Source organism: Pleuronectes platessa, chromosome 20, assembly GCF_947347685.1.
Source record: "Pleuronectes platessa chromosome 20, fPlePla1.1, whole genome shotgun sequence".
In the NCBI taxonomy this organism is placed as follows: domain Eukaryota; kingdom Metazoa; phylum Chordata; class Actinopteri; order Pleuronectiformes; family Pleuronectidae; genus Pleuronectes; species Pleuronectes platessa.
In genome coordinates, this window is record NC_070645.1 from 5,839,397 (window position 1) to 5,857,829 (window position 18,433).

The 18,433-nt window shown below is 41.3% G+C and overlaps 2 protein-coding genes across 2 annotated transcripts in view; one reads left to right on the forward strand and one right to left on the reverse strand.

Annotated features, from left to right (window-relative positions):
* LOC128426170 (eukaryotic translation initiation factor 4 gamma 1-like) lies at positions 1-2,713 on the forward strand. The gene is made up of 2 exons (XM_053413041.1): positions 1-240; positions 598-2,713. The coding sequence occupies exons 1-2, from the start codon at positions 1-3 to the stop codon at positions 1,081-1,083; spliced, it is 726 nt and encodes a 241-aa protein (XP_053269016.1). The 3' UTR covers positions 1,084-2,713.
* itgb1a (integrin, beta 1a) overlaps positions 1,506-18,433 on the reverse strand; it is a 27,639-nt gene continuing 10,711 nt past the window's right edge. The window contains exons 2-16 of the mRNA XM_053412036.1: positions 12,352-12,418; positions 11,935-12,020; positions 10,820-11,039; positions 10,545-10,715; positions 10,145-10,383; positions 9,679-9,834; positions 9,495-9,590; positions 8,891-8,980; positions 8,514-8,654; positions 7,824-8,023; positions 7,459-7,697; positions 7,100-7,322; positions 5,604-5,839; positions 5,234-5,400; positions 1,506-2,806 (exon numbers count right to left, since the gene is read on the reverse strand). Coding sequence (XP_053268011.1) covers positions 2,741-2,806; positions 5,234-5,400; positions 5,604-5,839; positions 7,100-7,322; positions 7,459-7,697; positions 7,824-8,023; positions 8,514-8,654; positions 8,891-8,980; positions 9,495-9,590; positions 9,679-9,834; positions 10,145-10,383; positions 10,545-10,715; positions 10,820-11,039; positions 11,935-12,020; positions 12,352-12,418 — 2,397 coding nt within the window. The 3' untranslated portion in view covers positions 1,506-2,740. The remainder of the gene's footprint in view (positions 2,807-5,233; positions 5,401-5,603; positions 5,840-7,099; positions 7,323-7,458; positions 7,698-7,823; positions 8,024-8,513; positions 8,655-8,890; positions 8,981-9,494; positions 9,591-9,678; positions 9,835-10,144; positions 10,384-10,544; positions 10,716-10,819; positions 11,040-11,934; positions 12,021-12,351; positions 12,419-18,433) is intronic.

Here is an 18,433-nt window from a genome sequence, read left to right on the forward strand (position 1 = left end):
ATGTTCCGGTGGCCCCGTGACACGGAGCCGGAAGAAGCTGTGAGGAAGGAGCAGGTCAGGCCGGAGGAGTCCGTCAGCTGCGTCACTGCAAACTTTCGAGGTTTCATGACGGATCTGAGTCACGAGGACTTGGACGGTGAGGAGAGCCTGCAGGAAATGGTTGAGCTCGTTTTCAAGAGGGCCGTGAAGAAACCACACTCTGCTGCAGTCTTCGCCGAGCTGTGTCAACACCTCTCCACAGTAAGTGATGCCTCATGACCGGAAGCTACTTCATCCTGTTTCTTACTTAGTTGAGAAGTTTATCTTTTTTGTGAACTAGAAGGGTAGCGATACAAAAAGTATATATTTTTTCAAATAGTAAGAAAGGAAAAATTGAAATAAGGATTTGTGATATTCAAAAACAAGGTAAACTTAGGAGTACCTGAAATACCGAATGAATCGTCACTTTGGTTAATCAAATAATAAGTTAATTTAGAGTTGACTACATTTGGTGTTTGCTGTATAACATGATTATTTGCATATAAATAATTACGATGTTTTCCTAAGTATGTGATTTGCATTTGCGTTAAAATTTTTCTATGGTCTTCTCCTCTTCAGGTGGAAGTCCAGTCCTTGACCGACTGGTCAGCCAGCGTCTCCTTCAGGTCTCTGCTGGTCAAACACTGCCAGGCAGAGTTCAGGAAGAACTTGGACAAGGAGGGCATTTCTCAAAAGAGTGGGTCCTGCCTGGAGCCAGTCCGGGACGTGAGGGTCATCGACCGGCTGAGGGAAGAGCAGAAGAACGCCAAACCTTCCGATCAGTTCCTCAATACGCTCAGGTTCATTGGGGAGCTGTTCCTCTCCAAGGTACTGGCTGAGAAAGCCATGCACTGCTGCATTAGGAGGCTGTTGCAGAAAGGAGACGGGCCGTCTCTTGAGGGCCTCTGTCAGCTCCTCCAGCTGATCCAGCAGGACCTAGAGGTGGTGACGTCAAAGGAAGTGATGGACTCCTACTACAACCAGCTGGACTTTATCGCAGAGAAAGGTAAGAGGGCACCAAGGCTCTCCCTTTTGTTGAAGCACACAGCTGACTCAAGGAAGTGAGCAGGCTCCACCCCCACCAAGCCCTCAAAAAGCCAATTCATTTGCCTGAATAATAATAATAATAATAATAACTACAATTTCAATAGGGCCTCCCACTGTCAGTGCTCTGGCCCCAAATACTTACTCAAAAGGGCAAGTGTTCGACACTCTGATACAAACATATTTTCTATGTATTTTATTACAGAAGTATGAAAAGGCTGATATATGTCCAAAGTTCCACCAGGCATCCTCCTCACTGGGTTTACTACATTTTTCTTTGAACAGGATGTGGACAGCACAGCTAAACACCCAGGCCCAGAATCAATATTTTGTTGAAAAAAAAATTGAAGATCCACTCCTCAAAATAGCACCCAAAAAATACATAAACATGTCCATTTTCAGAATACGATAACATTTTAGCTATAAAGAAAAAGGCACACAGCTTTTGTACTTTATTTTAATAAATAACTCATTAACAGCACAGAGAGAGAACGTGGTATTGAAATAAAAGGCACTTTGAAAAGAATATTGTGAAGGCCTGCGGGCTGTCCCTCAGAGGCATTTGGGTGTAAAAGCATTTCAGAGGTGATTCATGTGACATCTGAACAAATACTCAAGATTAATGCTTTCAATTTTCAGAAACATTACTAATAAAACTGACCAACACGAATGATTTCACCAGTTCACCGGACGAGCGGACAGAATACATATTTTTGGCGTTCTAGACAAGAACACAGGAGGGGACCTGAGAGTGGCTAATTACTACAGTTAGCAAATAAAAGAATACTTCATTCGCTAATTGCAACTTGTATCATAACTTTACAAAATCCTTTGATTGTTCAACGTCGCCACAATTTTATAATTTCACCAAGTGGTAAACAATCCCTTTGTGATAGTATATCAACAATACAAATAACAATAGCTGATATTGATATTCATCTTGTGTATTTAGTCTTTCTAGACAGACAACAGAACTCATTAAGAGCGAAACAAACCTTTAAACATTGAATGTTTCTCATCTGCAGTTTAAATCTTAATTTACAACAATTCGCTAATGCAGAATTTATTATGATTCAATGCAATTGTCTGATCTGTGTATATATATATATATATATATATATATATTTATATGAATATTGTCTGTTGTAGTCGTTTTTTCAAATATATATATATATACATACAAACACACACACACACACAGACATTGACATAATGTGCTGCTATGGCTGACTACTTACATATGAAACCAAGGTCTTGTCTTGAACACACAGAAACACACAGGAAGTCAGTGCACAGAGAAAGACAACAGACAGAGACTGTACGGAGCTGAGGAATTATTGTATATATACTGTTTTGCATTGTCAATGTATTGTTAAAAAAAAGCTAAATCGTCTGCCCATACCAGTCCTGTGGCAGGAAAAACACACAACCATCATATCATCCACCTCTGCAGCTTTGCAGCTTTAAAGTATATACACATTGTTTACTGTACACCTAAAATACAAACCAATGCAGATAAAGTGTTAGTAAAAATACAGATGCAGTGGCTGAGTGGTACAGAATAAATGATAAGGTGACAAGAAGAAGTGACATAAGTTCTGCTCAGAACACAAACAAACTGAATACTGCAGATTTAAAATACTCGATAAAAGAGTTCATTGAAAACACGACGCCATCTTCATTTTCCCTCATATTTGGGGTTGACCACAGTCGTGACAGCACTTTTGTAGATGGGATTTTCACCCTGGAAACAAACATGAAAAGGATCAGTTACAACATTGTACTCAAAATATAAGATAGCTTTATTAGTTCATGGCATTTTCTGTACAACTCACCAAACCACACAGGGAAAAACACAGGGTTATCATTAAACACACAAATAGAGCATTTTATGTTTACTAATAATTTGGCATCATTCATTTAGATCACACTCAGCACACAGTCATGCCTTTTGTGATAAAACATACACCAAATACTCACCTTTACAAATGTTGCCTAATGTCTTTAAATTATATCACCTATCAAAAAGGGTTTTTGTAATTGTGGCCTTAGGAAGTTTTATATCTTCAAACATTGAACATGTTTTGTGCACACTCATGCAGTTTTTCCCAACTATAAAGACAACATTACTGTTCTTATTCTCAACTTTAGACAGGTTTACAATAAAGAGAATGTAAAAAAAAAAAAAAAAACTGAGACTGTGTGAAAGCAAGGAAGTGCAGACAGAAACAGTCCATGCAGGGAAATCAGGTGGAAAAGAAAAAGAAATACAAACTCAAAGGGCAGCAGCTTTACGTCCATAGCTCGGATTCTGGAACTGATTGATAGGACTCTTGTAAATGGGGTTTTCTTGCTACAGGCGAAGGATGAGGACAGAATATAAAGTTGAGCGGGGAAAAAGTACAACAGCACAGGTAAAAAGAATAAAAAGAAAAATAAAGCACAAAGTTGGAATGGTAGAGGCAAGAAGATGTGAATAAGAGTGGAAAAGAGACGAGGGTAAAATAAATAGAATATAGTATGATCTATGGAACAGTGTAGGTTTCTCAATAGAAGATTTAAATCAATTTATCCTCATTAGTTTCATCACGTCTGGTATGCTCGACCTTCCACAGGTGGTATGAATTTTACTACTTATTTGCTTTAAAATGTTTAATCTTGAAAAGAAAAAATTCTTTGTTTAGCTTTGTTCAGAGAGATATTTGTTCAGGATCAAGTTATTGAAATGTGGATCTTTATGAACTTTTCTGCCCTTCATAATTATTTTCTTTTCCAATTGGGAGCTCATGGACAGATTACATGACAAAAGAGCTCATGTTAAGGCCCACCCCACATTTTCTATCCTGACTGTGGATCTGTATAATGTCCTTATTATTTTGCTGATAAAACTGAATTCTTGAGTTCTGCTGAAAGGTTCTCCACAGATAAAATACAATGTGTAAATATAAAACATATGAACCGAGTAAACCATATATGCAGGTTATGGTATATATTTTGTTTGGCATTAGTAAAATATTTGTCAAATATATCAAAAAATGCTCAACTCATTTCCACTGTTACAGAAACCAAAGTAGCTGCTGTTGCTCATGAACAGGAATATGAAGAAAAATGAATATGAAATGGTAAGTGAGGAACTTGATTGGAACATTGCTCCTCATGAATGAGCTCTGTAATAACAATCAATTAGAATTGAGACCCTACACTTTTGCAGAAAGTTTGAAGTATAACTTGTTTTATAATCTCTGCTCAGTGAAAAACTGTAGATAGATATACTCAACATTTCTTATAAGAGATAAAGAATCATTGCTTCACTTAATTAAACAAGGGTCAACTCGCCCCAAATGTCTGACATCCTAATGTAATCTATATTTATTTAAATTCACTAATAACAATATTTCCACTGAGGCTAAAGATGAAGAAGGGATGGCTACTAAGTGGGGATAGAAAGGAGTTCATGGAGGGTGAAATCCCTGATGGTTGCTTCGCCCTGTTATCTTGTCAGCCACCCCTGGTCCGTCTGATTTTTAAAAAGCACCTTCTAATTTCTCAAAATGAAAGTGAGCCGGAGCCACAGACTGCCCTGCCCATGGTAATAAGAAAGAATCCAACATGCGCAGTGATCAGAAACATCTGCATCACCATACCCACATACACTGAGGGTATGACACAGTTCCACCACTAGGTGGAGGCACATGACAGCACACTAGGTCCTGCTGACATGACGCTTTCTGTCATATTGATGTTGGCTGGAGGATGCTACAGAGGGGAGGAAGTATGGAGGGGAGGAGCTGTGGCCACTCCTCAGAAAAAAACCAGCTCCGCATAACATTCCCAAAAAAGTCCAGAGGGTGTCAGACATTTTTCCCCTTTTTGTTCTGAGCGTCATTCAAAAGCAACAAATTCATTCTGTTCCCGCTGCTGAGAGACGGCACAAGATGCCAGTGAGACGCTTCGTAATCATATCAACAAGCCTGTGAATCTCATCTGCTGCTAGGAACAACATCTGATCCTCACAAGTTAATTCCCCCGACCGCCGACTGGCTTTGCAGGTTCGGCCAAACAACACCTGCTTTCCGCATTTAAAATGATTCAAACAAAGACATCAGCCAAAAACCAAAAATATTTATCGGGCTCAGCTTTCACAGAGCGGGTTATGGTTCCAGGCACTCACCGTATCCCATTTGGCGTTCATCTTCTCCTTCTCAAACTTGGCGAACTCTCTCCTGTCATGGATGATCATCAGCAGCTTCCAGATGAGCAGCAGGGCTAAGCCAATCAGGACGATGCCGGCGACCACACCCGCCACGATCGGGATGATGTCAGGACCGGCGGGGCAGTCTGGACAACACGGCAGACTGTTTAGGCATTTTAAATCAACAGTGCAAAAATAACGATACCATGGCAAAAACACATCATCACACGGCCTGTCCAAGAATAAACAAAAGATCTATTTTTACAACCCAAGCACCACAACCCCTGTAATTAGCTTCCTCTGTAACAGAAACCCTCCACACCCTTGTGCAGCCCGGCCTTCTGCTTACCCAGCGCGTCGACCACATGGACCTCTTTGTCTGTGTTGTTGTTGACGGCGTAGGTGTAGTAGAACCAGCAGTCGTTGGCGTCCCTCTCCTTGCAGTGCATCACGGGGTAGGAGGCGTCGTTGGGCTGGGGCAGCTTGTCCCTGTCCTTCACTTTAATCAGGTTGAAGTAGCTGCAGTCGCGCTCGCATGTGTCCTTCTTCTCACCTGTGCCGAACGCCCGGCACTGGATACACTCTCTGGAGGGAACAGGGTTATTACTCATTATGGGCACTGACTGATTTAATCTGCTGTCTCACTTGTGTCTAGTTGTGTGCATCATTAGGATTTTTACCGTCGTGGTCTTTATACACAAATTGTACACAACCACAGTCTATACAACCACATAGGCCTTTTCAGAATGGTTGACACAGTAGAACAGGATCTCTGTGTCTTAACCCTTTGCAACAAAAGCATGATAGTCTTTGCCAATCTCAAGGCAAAGAAACTTGTACAGTTAAAATGGAAATAAAAAGACTTCCTCCAACTTTGAATGTATGGATTACAGATTTTATGCGTCTTCTGAGCAGTAGGAAAACTCGATAAGGACTGTGACCTTCACTTTAACACTATTTGACCGCCAGTTCAGGTCTAGATCAGGTAATTCAGACAAAACATTTTTTTAATATACTCCCCTTCCTTCTTTCCTCCTTTCTTTCTTTCTTTCTTTCTAAGAACTCTCTTGCTTTCTTTCTTTCCCTTGTGTTCATGCATCTCTACAATCACATGTCATACTCAACATTGATTCAATTCTCTGACATGACATTTACTAATTGCTAATAGTAAACAAGCTATATATGTTTTTCTTTGTTATCATTTTGTTAAAGTTATCAAACCATACATCAAATTGTATATATAATCAAACAGTTCAAAACATACATGTCTAATAATAATAATAAGCGTATATTGCATTTAGTATATGGTATAAAGCATAAAGTGTATCATAATACAACAACTGTAAAATGTCATTGTTGAAAGCATTGCAGTCTCCATAATGACCAAGCAGTGATACCATCATATGGATGATGTCACCACCAGAGATGAGGGGACATACTCCACAGTCCTGGTTCTGTAAAAATACATTCTAAAGTTCAGTCGAAGCTAATATGAGGCTCCAGCTGTCCAGAATTAGCCAAACCTGGCAGTCATGTGTAGCTTTTATTACTGGTATTGTGTCCTGGCATCGAACCGACTATTCATATGACTGCGGGGAAATAATCCCTCTGCGCCAGGAGGAATCAGTGTCAAGGGAAACAATATTTTAAAATGAAAGACATAATTTTACCAATTGGGTAAATTCAGAATTCTGCAGCTTTATATTATTGTATATTTCCCTCTACATTATAGCTGCTCAATGAGGGGTATCACCCCCTGGCCAGTAAAGAGAGGAGGAGCAATTTGATCTAGCCATAACTTTCCCATCATATACATACATTGATCCCTCATCATTCCAGACTTACTTGTGTTCAGTACAGACTCCTGGACAGGTAGGGCAGGTCTCACAAGTGGGACCCTGGAATTTGGGGTCAGTGCACTTACAGGTGCCACATTCACACGTTCCCCTGCCGTTACAGATCTGCTTGTTGCTGGCCATGCATGTGCTGTTGTCCAGAGAGCAGTCACAGGCGCTGCCCGTCCACATGGGGTCACAGACACACACTCTGCACTCACAGCGACCATGCCCTGAAGAAAAAAATTTGCATGAAAGCTTTTATTGACTTAATTTGCTCTAATTAACTCGATAAAACATCATCCTAGTTCCTTTAAACAGCCTTTACCGCTCTATGTAAAGCTTTCTCCATTGTACTGACACACTCACCTCCACACAGTTTGTTTCCAGAGCGGTCACAGTTGAAGTTGTCACACTCGCAGTACTGTCCGCTGTACCTCTCCTCTGGGTTTTCTCTTGTCTTGCACTCGCACGTGCCGCACACACATTCTCCGTTGTTGCTGCAGATGTCCGTGCCGTTGTCCTTACGGCAGGTCCGGTCCATGTCCTCCGTGGCCACGTCGTTACTGCTGCATTCGCACTCTCTGCCCACTCGGCCGTCATTACACCTGAGACGCAGAGACAGGTCGGCATTCGGGAGGGTTCATTTAACACTAAAACAAAACAGAGATCTAAAGACTAATTATAAGGCTATTTTTCTGTTTGATGTGTCAAGTGCAAGTTGACAGACTTACTTGCAGGCTCCACACTCGTAGGTCCCGTTGTGGCAGGTTGGACTGTTCCTAATGCCGTCCTTGTGGCATTCACATTCACAGATGAAGTTCAGGGTAATTTCCACTTCCTCTGTGAAGCCCAGGGGCTTGATCTTAATGGTCTTAGGCTCGCGATCTTTTTCCGGACAGCCCTTCGAAGTCACACTAATGCTGAACATGACCTGTCAACGCAGCAGTAAAGAAAACAATTTAAACCTTTTTAAGGCTGCTGCACAGTAACCTGGAACTTATTTCATGACAAATTTAAAAACCTAATTAATTTTAAAAAAAATTAAGCAGCAAACCCTGATTTATGATTTGACTTAAGTTTAGAAATGTTAAAGGTCAGTAAAAATGTATCCATAATAAATTGGACTTGAATCTCTACTTTCAATGCAATAACTTAATATGCAAATCAAGCTTAACTTAGACTGAATAGTGTTCAAAGAGAACAAACATAACTAGTAGGTACAAGCTGTGTTTAACAATCTAAGTTTTTCAATATTAGTTTACGTAGCTCTCATAACTTTCCTGCTATGACAGACTCAGTAAGACTGTAGCAGCAAAAACTTTGAGCATATTGAATTTTGAGTTTGTTTTATCGTACTATAGACGACTGCCAGGCTAATTATTAGCTACTCATCTGACTAATAAAAAAAGTAATTTTCTCACCTGATCTCCGATGGAGATATTGGAGCACTTGCGTCCATTTTCGCCCTCACTGACCACACCGTTCTTACAGTGGGAAGTGTAGGCTATGGTCACTCCCTCTGGAAGTTTGCTGTTCTCCAGAATAACCTCTGACGAGAGAGACTGCCAAAACCAAAAGATAACGACAGGAATGTTGTTTTTTTTCACTGGAAATTCATCAGATAGATTTGTTTTGACTGCGTGCATTAAACAAAGGCTTGGCTGAGTGATAAACGTGTTTGGACAAAACTTCTGACTGCTCCATCTCAGTCAAAATACTCAACACTTTATGTGGTTTATATGGATGAATTATCATTTGACCAAAGTTTTCTAAAGGTCAACAATCTCAGTGTACTTACATTGTAAGCGTCTATAATAAGGTTGATTACATTGCTGGAGTTGGCAGACAGAGTGCCCACTGCAGACTTTGGTATCAGATTTTTCAGTTCCTGAGGAGAGAAGAGAAGTTTAGAGTAAAGATCTGTTAATCTTGTTCATGTTCTTGATCTCAATTAGCAACAACAAAAGATCAAGAATACTATTCTGTTCACGTTTTTATGTAAAACACAAATGCATCGTACTGGAATCCAAAAATAAACCTTTACTTACCATTTCATTCCATATTTAGATGCAATCGAACTAATTTAATCTGCCTACATGAGATTATTATACATTAGCTCTCGAGCATTGAAGCTCCTGTGTGTACACATAATAAAAGAGCTTTGATCATGCTCAGATGGAACTGGGTTGAGCTAGCCTGAAAAACAACACTGAGGCACAAGGAAATAATCAGAGATTGAATGAGTTGCTGCAGTTTAACTCACAGCAGATGTAGTGCATCAACCCAGGTGGATATTAAGACGCACTGGGCATCTTCCAAAAACCACTCGAAAGGAATTGGACAGCTTAGGAGTTTGGGATGACGAATACATTATCAGAAAGAGCCTCAAAATGGGGACTAACTTGATAAACGGGCTGGAACTCCTCAGTGACTGCAAAGATAGTCTGAATGTTGTTGTCGCTCAGCTTCTGCACCAGGTGAGCAATGGAGGGATAGTCCTGGAGGAAGATGGAGGAGAACAGTCACATTTACAACGCAGAGTCAGAAATCTTTAAAAGTCAGTCACAACAATATTTCTCTACTCACATAGTAGTGGCTCATTGTGTAAACGCCATTCTCCAAGTGACATTTTCCGTCATTTGGCAGCACGATGCCGCCCAGTTTACCATCTCCAGCAAAGTGGAAGCCAGCGTCAGTGGAGAAGACCAGGAGACGAGTCACGTTCCTCCAGCCAATCTGCTCCTAATAAACCAGGAAGAAATGCATTATTAGTCAAAGTGTGTAATGCCTCTCTAATAACTAAGCAGGTATGTGAGCAGCTCAGAATGGGACACATGAACTTTTGATTATCGCTGAATCAAAACATCCCCTTGTAAACACAGAGGAGCCATAAAATGCTTCTACTTTCACTCATCATCACATAAACACATTTATTGGTGCAGTGTGCCTCCGAGCAAGTGGCATAATTGTGGGAAAATTGCATTAAATAGTGAACCTGAGCGTAATTATTTCCACAGGATCACTGAATGGCAACAGAGTTGTTGTGGCTTACCCCACACACAGCCACTTGCATGATGGCATCGAAGCCCCCCTCTGGTGAGTCCAGGTTTCCAGAGATGTGCTGCTTGCCCACCAGGTCGTTGAACTTCTTGCCGTTGTTGGTCAGGCTCAGGACGTTCTTGTAGCTGAAGGGGCTGGTGCAGTTCTGATCGCCCGTGCATGGGTTCAGCAGCTTGGCCGGAGTGGTGCTGATGTATGGCATTACTGTTTTCTCCACAAAGGAACCGAAACCTTTTGGAGGACAAGATGGATACAGGATTTGAAGAAATTATAAAACTAAAATGGCTCTTAGCAATCAAGCAGCACTAAATTGCAGTCCCTCATATATATCACTCCCTTATAGATAAATGTTTTCATCAAGATCTATGGATTATTTTGCTGAAGATCCTCACCTATCTGGAAGTCAGAGGTGATCTTTGACATCTCCACCATCAGACTGGTTCCCAGGTTCTTGACGTTCTCCAGATCGTCCTTCATGGAGTAGGACAGGTCCATCAAATAGTACATATCGATGGGATAATCCTCGGCTCGTTTGAACTTCAAGTCAAACGTCTGGGGCTCACCTACAGGAAGTTAACATAATTAAAAAACCCTAGAGCGACTTTCTGGTAAATATCGAAAAAAGACCAATGAGGGTAAAAGCGGCTAATGGAAAATGTGTCCTCACCGGATCGGAGGGTGAGGTTAAGTTTCTGGGGCTGAATCTGAGTGATGTCCTCCGGCTTCAGCTTATCTTCTCCCTTTCTGCGATTTGTCACCGCTTTGTTTTTCAGGATCGTCTGCACGCCATGCGGGTTCTCAATCATCGCCTCATCGCAGCCCCTTTTCAACAGAGACTGCAGCTCGTCACAGCGGGTCGACACAGTTTCTCCCTGTTTCAGGAAGCCCTGAGAGCGGCAGCACAGGGAGAATTAAAGGGCAAATCCATCAGTTTTATCAGAGAATATCAGTTTATCATAAAGAGTAATACTGTGTCTGTGAAAGCTGTAATAATGTCTTTTATGGTTCTAAAGGAGCCTTTTAACTCTGAGGTCTTGACTTATGCTTGGAACAAAAGTTAATCTCAAAGTACAACATTTCAATGAAAAGACGTACACTTACAAACTGGTGGCACTGAGTGCAAGGCATAATCATTTAGCAGACAGAGAGGGTCCAACACATATACTATCCATATTAATCTATGGGACAGGGACTAAACTAAAAAGTAAATGTTCCCATCATGTTTAATTACAGTAATTTTTTACTTTTGAAGCTATAAAACAAGGTAAAACGTCATGATTGACAGCTGAGAATGATTCTTGATTGGTTGAGCACATGTGAAGGTGACTAAATCTGCCTGAAACATCTGACATTTTTACTGTTTTATTGTTCCGTAGGCTAGTTCTGAAACAATTATCCAATTTATCAATTACTCTAACCTCGTAAAATTTATTGACAGCAATTTGACCAAATATTTACATGATTCAGCCTCTAAAATGTGAAAAGGTTTTATTTCCCCCCTCAGTTTTATAGTTAAGGAGGGAACGAACAAAAAATTTTGGGCTGTTAGTCAGACAAAATTACGTAATCTGAAGATCTCGGTTTTAGGAAATTATAATGGTGTTTCTTTATTTTTCTCTGATACTTCAAATATGATTAGCTTATTCTAAAAAAAATAAGGTAAATTAATAATTGTAAAAGCTACATAAAGCACGATTCCACACCACTTGCTCCCTATCGCTATAATCTTAATGGCGTCAGCAATACTGTAGCGAATACAGCTGACAGCTCTGATTCACGTACTGGGTCTTTACACCAGCCACATTTGGCTCCGGCCTGGATGCAGTCCCCGCAGGATTTGGCATTGGCATTGATGCACTCGTTCCCCTCTGGATGGAAAACAAAGGGAGAGAAGGCAGAGTCAGAGCGAGCAGTCGTACATCACAGTCCCTGCAAAGTAAGCAGGCTGTTAAACCCAGTTGGGTTTACGCATCAGATCATGTGGAACACTGTGTGGCTCAACGGTAATAGGAGACTGAGACAGAATATTCAGTCTTTTCCATTATCCTCTACGCTCCGTGATGCTGGGGTGCAGCTCTACTGCTCAGGGACATCGTTTAGCTAAAGTAGCTGCTCTCACTCTCCAGGGAAGGAGCCGTCATTATGAGTAATATGCGAAAAGACATCATTTGACAGAACAATTTGACAGAGGAATCCTACCTTTCTGAGCATCACTGTAACAAATGACTCCTAACAATGTGGATATCAAGAGCAGCTTCAGGTCCATCTGAAAACACACACAGAGAAGAGATCCTTTTAACATGCTGTGGTATGAAAACTAAAAGAGCAGCTGTCTATGTGTCCGTGTCTCTAACAATAACCGTCAGCAGAGGGCTTGGTGGCCTGAACACTTTAAATCCAAATATCCTGGACACCAGGGTCCACAGGAGCAAGAGAAAGGAAAGATTGTATCCGAAAATGGCTTGGTTATAATTGGAGGTCATAAATAATCCAGCAACGGGAGCTTGGCTATTCTCAGTAAGCTAATTCAATTCAGACCACTTTCATACACACACATGCACGCTCAGACACACACACACACACACACACACACACAGTCACATCAACTTGCCCCTAGCTTAGGCGGCAGGCTCCTTTTTCCCACAACCCCTTTTATTGTAAATAGCACTGACTCCCTTGAGTCCAACCCCCTCTTATGTCCTGTATATTGATCCCAGGCCTCTGCTCAGCCATATCGATACATCTTGTCCTGCAGCTAATGCAGCACTCATGACTTACTAATGATGAGGGGACTGAAGGACATTACTCTGAACTCAATGACTGAATTGGGAACAGTGTAGAGCCAATGCTGACAGCTCTGAGACTCTACTTTTACAGAGTAGTGTATATATATTTATAATGTTTATTATAATCAGCAATCTTAAGCTAACATTTGCTATTCACCACCAAACCTAAAATACAATTCGAAGGTGGATTTATTTGATCATAAACCAAACAAAAGGACAAAGGAATTTCTACCTGATGATAGCATGAGAGCAAAAGTTAGGAGATTAATTAATTAAATTGTTAAAATGTTATTAGAGACAAAATGTCATCTACAACCCCTACAAAGGGTATTGCTGGTTTTTTTGTGGATAAACATTTGACTCGTGTGATAAAAGAAACTGGTCAGACAGGGAACGGTGTACGATGGAAGGCATATCCACATATGATATCCACCGACTACATCAGAAGCCTCAAAATATTGGCTGTTGCCCCAAGGGGCTAATTCGTCATCAGACAATAACAAACCGGCTTTGAGATTTTCCTAAGGGGGACATGAATGTCTGTGGCAAGATACAAGGAAACACATCCGATAGTATAGTGATTCAAGCCATTTTCAGTCATGACCTAGTAAAGTCCAGGGAATTGGGTCCAGAGTTTACCGATAGTCTGTCTTTCACACATGCACAACGCAGGGGGAGGTTCTCTGTTGGGACGCGGTCACAACAGCAACAAATCCTCCTTCTTATTCAGGCGAGAGGTGGAGCAACCGGGTGGAGCAGACTTTACACTAGGAGGCCAGGCGGTGAAAGTCTGTAGCCTCTAACTCTGACATTTGTGTTCACGCATTGACCTCCTGAGAAAGTACAGATGATCAGTTGAGTTCTGCATTTCTGAAAACAGTATAATAGTTTTATCCTAGACCAAAGTGTCAGACCAACCACCCATCTTGTTCAAATCATTTGCTGAACGATTGAGTGGATTTCCAAATATTTTGCAAGAGAAACTAAAACTTTGACCTGCAGGTGCTTCTAGATAAAACCCACGACCTCAACCTCATGGTGGGCTGACGTTGGGAGACCATCAAAGTCAAGCAGGTACACTGCCTGGAGTTACTGAATTTCAGCAGTGGGTTGAGTGCCAATCTATTTAATATCATGAATAGTTTCCAGAGATAGTTGAGTTGACCAAAGGCCGACCAATCGAGTACACATGCCTGGGAAGAGGATGAGGTTACAGCTTTATCTGCAATAAATAATCCTAGCTAAAGAGCTATGTTTATATTTAAACTATGTCCTACAAGTGTAAATTACCACTGCTGCCTTCATTAAGTGAGCACTGAGGTGCTTGTGGGATTCTCACCACCTCTTACTGACAGATCGAATGAGTTGCAGCTCAGATGGCTACTACACAGTAGTTCATCTCTTAATAATATAATGTTCTACGGTATAAAGCTTCACTGTCCATCAAGGGCTCATCTAATTATCATGTGGAATGTAGAGCCAATAACCCACCTGACCATAAGCCACAGAGTGGATCTCCACAGGAGCCTATGTCAACAACACTGGATCTCAAAGCTTCAGGTTCCAATTAGAAGCAGACAGTGATAAAGTGACAAAACCTTTTCCTTCTGTTCTTAATTTTTTAGGCCGGCGGCTGTGGCTACTCATAGAGGTCACATTAAAAGACTGCGTTCCCTTACACTGGGGTAAAGGAGGCTCTGGTGTTCAGTGTGCACGGTGTTGAGTGAGGCATTCCTGAGTGTGTGTGTGTGTGTGTGTGTGTGTGTGTGGCAGTGACTGTTTATATAGACACAGAGGGGTAGACGGCCTGTCTGCAGTCACCCCCCCCCCAGATTAGATCAGCTGGTTTGAATCTCCGCTGCTCTACATGGATGCGGTGTGTCAGTGTGTGTTCGTGGTGATTTCAAGGGAGACGGATACCTCATCTAACCTTGATCTGCCTCATCACCGCTGCCTCACTGAAGCCATCGGACTTTAACAATAAATCTGTCACAAAATGTTTATATGATGACCTTAAATGAAAGACAGATATTTTGAGTTTGATGTATGTGAAGCAGGTGTAAATGTTGTGAAAGAATATGATAAAGTACAGTCGATGTTTGCGAGGGATTTAAGTGAACACAGAGCCTGAAATAAAGGAATTCAGGTTCACATTCCTCTTTTAAGAAAAACCACAGAGATATTTTCCTTTTCTCTCTTGCTGAGGTTTTCGACTTCAGCTCTATTTTTCAGTTCCAAAGAATCATTCAAATGCAAACTACGTCGATAAAGGTCCAGCGAGGTGTCGGGTTAGAAAAACAACCGTGTTGCCTTTACACCGTGGAGCTTAGCAGCTGCAAAGAGGAATGGGAGGAAAAAAGGTCGACGGTGAATTATGGCGCTGAGGACAGAGAGCAGGCTGGGAGAGGTCAGGACCGGGATGTTAAATTGCCTCCAAGAGCACCTTTAAATCTCAGACTAAGAAAGTCGTAAATACAATCTGGAATGGTTGACACAGACAATATAACATGTGCACTTTTTCTTCTCTAGCAGTTCAGTAGAAGAAAGAAGATAAAAAATGTGGGTTTGGCTTAAATTTCCTTTCTCAAACTATTATTGTGTATTTCTTGCTTCGATTTGTCTATAATTTATTTTCACATGCTGGAACTTCAGCTCCTCACCTCATACAAATGTGCAGGAGTCGTTTTTAGTGTTTACACAATCTCACCAGAAGATTTATTCACTTAGAGATCCATCTAGTGATTATCGTCTTCTATTTATGGGATAATTGTTTAACTACCAGTCACTCAGTGTATAACAATGCATATCTCCCTTTCCCTCTGACTTTCAGTACAACATTGCATCCTCTCATCTGCACATGTTATGGGATGTGTCCGTGCAGGTGGCAGTGACTTGGTGGAGCGCTATGTAGCGTGGGAATAACATCTGCTCTTGAATGAGGGCACAACCATGGAGACAGTTGTGAACTTCAGTAGAACCATGCTAAATTCCATTTCCATTCTTGAAGAGGAGATGGTGGAGGTGGAGGTAGTACAGATACCTCGGAGTCCACCTCTACTTTAATGTCATAGGTACATGACAGTGTGGAAAAAAGGTTTCTTCAGCAGGAGCATTATTCCAATATGTCGTACTCGGTTTCTTAATCTGATATGGGTATGTTTAGAGGCGTAAAATGCATTATATTCCATTATATTCCATGTTTCAAAACAAAAATATATCATCAGTTTAAAAGGAAGCTACTAATCCTCACATTTAGTGAGCGGAAAAACATGTGCGACTTAGTAAATTACTACCTTGATAAATTTTGGGAGGAAACAATTATTCAGCAACATCTTTGCTACAATGTGCTAATGATTAGAGAGAAAATGTCTAATCGTGCATCTAATGATGCTTTCTATCAGATTTGATCGGCCTTATGTTGTAAGATAAGATTTTATGGACACTTTTATGCAGTGAATTTAGACGATGCAGATGTAAGATGTTTCCAGGCAGATACACATGGTTTGAAACAGGGTTTTTATCGTCTGATAATGATGTGGATGGTTATCTAGCTCCTTAAAAGGCCATTCATCCTGCTTTTTAAAGGCTTTTGTGATTTCTCAAGTACATCTGTAAATGTATCGGTCATGACCACAACATGCGATTTGAATTATGGTACTATAATCCACTCCGGTTTAATGTACTGCTAAAAGTGAAATAAAACGGTCCACTAAGACTTTAAACTAAAAGAAAATATATTAAATACACTGAGCAGTTGCATTGACCATGTTTTAAGTTTTTCCATTGGCGCTTAGCTGGGAAGACGAGATCTTGCAACACTCCATGACACCAGTCTTAAACTTCACTCCCCCATAAAAAATGCCTCAACAAACCATGGTGCGCAGAAATGAAACCCACATACCATTGAGAACAAGCAAGATAAAGCCAAGCAGGCACTATCTTGTATGACTGCTGGAATGAATCTACGTGCTCAACAAGGTGAACTTTTTGATAAAGATAAATTCCAGGCGGTTTACTGTGAACAGCAGGACAGAGCTGTGCTGCTCAGTCTCTTACAGGAAAGTCGTTTATACAGCTCCCATGCTCTTTCTATGTCTCTCTGCCAGACACCAGCATGCATGTCCACTTGTCTCACACACACACAAACACACACACACACACATCTGAGGTGTGACTGATAGCAGCCCAGTGTTTTATGGGCTTTGCGACGCTCTATCAGTTGGCAGGAGAAAGTGATGCAGGGCAGACACTGCAGTGCGTGACTAAAACGGGCCGAGCTTCTCAGGCATTCCTGAGGGGCTGACCGCTGCCTGACCAGGATAGAAACCTGCAATACTGTTACAGCACTTTGGGGAAATGTGAGCCATGATACAAGGATGCTGTATTTATACCACCCTGATTGATTCCCACATCTTTCTTCCTCCAGCTTGTTGCTATTTAGTCAGCACCAGTTTGGAATCATTTGTTTGTCCTGTGGTAATGCTGGTTGCAGCTTTCTCTCTGAAACTGTAAAAGTGACCTGTAGTCATTGAACCTCTGACCCGCTGCTGGACTCAGTCCACAGAAGCCTGAAGCTGCCCAAGCAATCCTGCACAAAGAGCTGCTCACCTGATAATTCAAAGTTTGGTGGAGAATCAGTTGTTGTTGCCATTGTCATGAGCGCATTGGGATCGTGATCAAAAACCTCACTTTCATTGATGAGTGCCAGTTGAAGCTGCTACAGAGCGCTGGTCGCCTGTTTATTCAAAGTTTATTAATATTGAACGTATTGTCTGTCAAATCTCACCAAATTTGACACTGTTCTTTCTTGGGCCCTTAACAATACACACTTCTCAAGATATGTGTTCAACATACAGACAGAAAGAGATTTCTGGAATAAAATAGATTTAAATAGAGCTAGTCAATCAAACACAAAATGCAAAAATGCCAAGATTCAGATGTTTATGAATTTGCTGTCTTTAAATGATTAATTTAAACCATTTATAAATAATTAAGTCAATGAAAAAGGACAACAGCAATAGAACAAACACAAACCAAGAACTCAGATCAGTCTGCCCCTGTTGTCGATCTGAACTATACATTTACAACAAACTGGCCAACTGCATTTGCAAGTGCTTGGGATTGATTTACTCACTTCCAAGCACAGCCATGAATAACGACCGGCAGAGTCAGGAGCAAGGCAGCGAGGGAAACAGCTCAACACAGCAGAGTGTACACTGCAGCAGTGAGAACCTGTGCTCCTTCAGAGTCACAGTGCTCTTTGTGGAAGGAAAGCCTGGACTTCCCTCCCTCAGAATGGCTGTTTTCTCCGGCCGCGAAAACGAAGGAATGGAAAAGAAGGGAAAACAGGAAAGGGCGGTGCAGAACTCCGAGCGAAAGGAGTTGCCTCGTTTCCAAAGGAAAGGATCTAACAGACTCTCCTTGCTTCTGCTGAGTTAGCCCTCTTACTTTGTCCTAATTCTCCCCCTCTATTTGAACAGTATTTATGTGGTTGT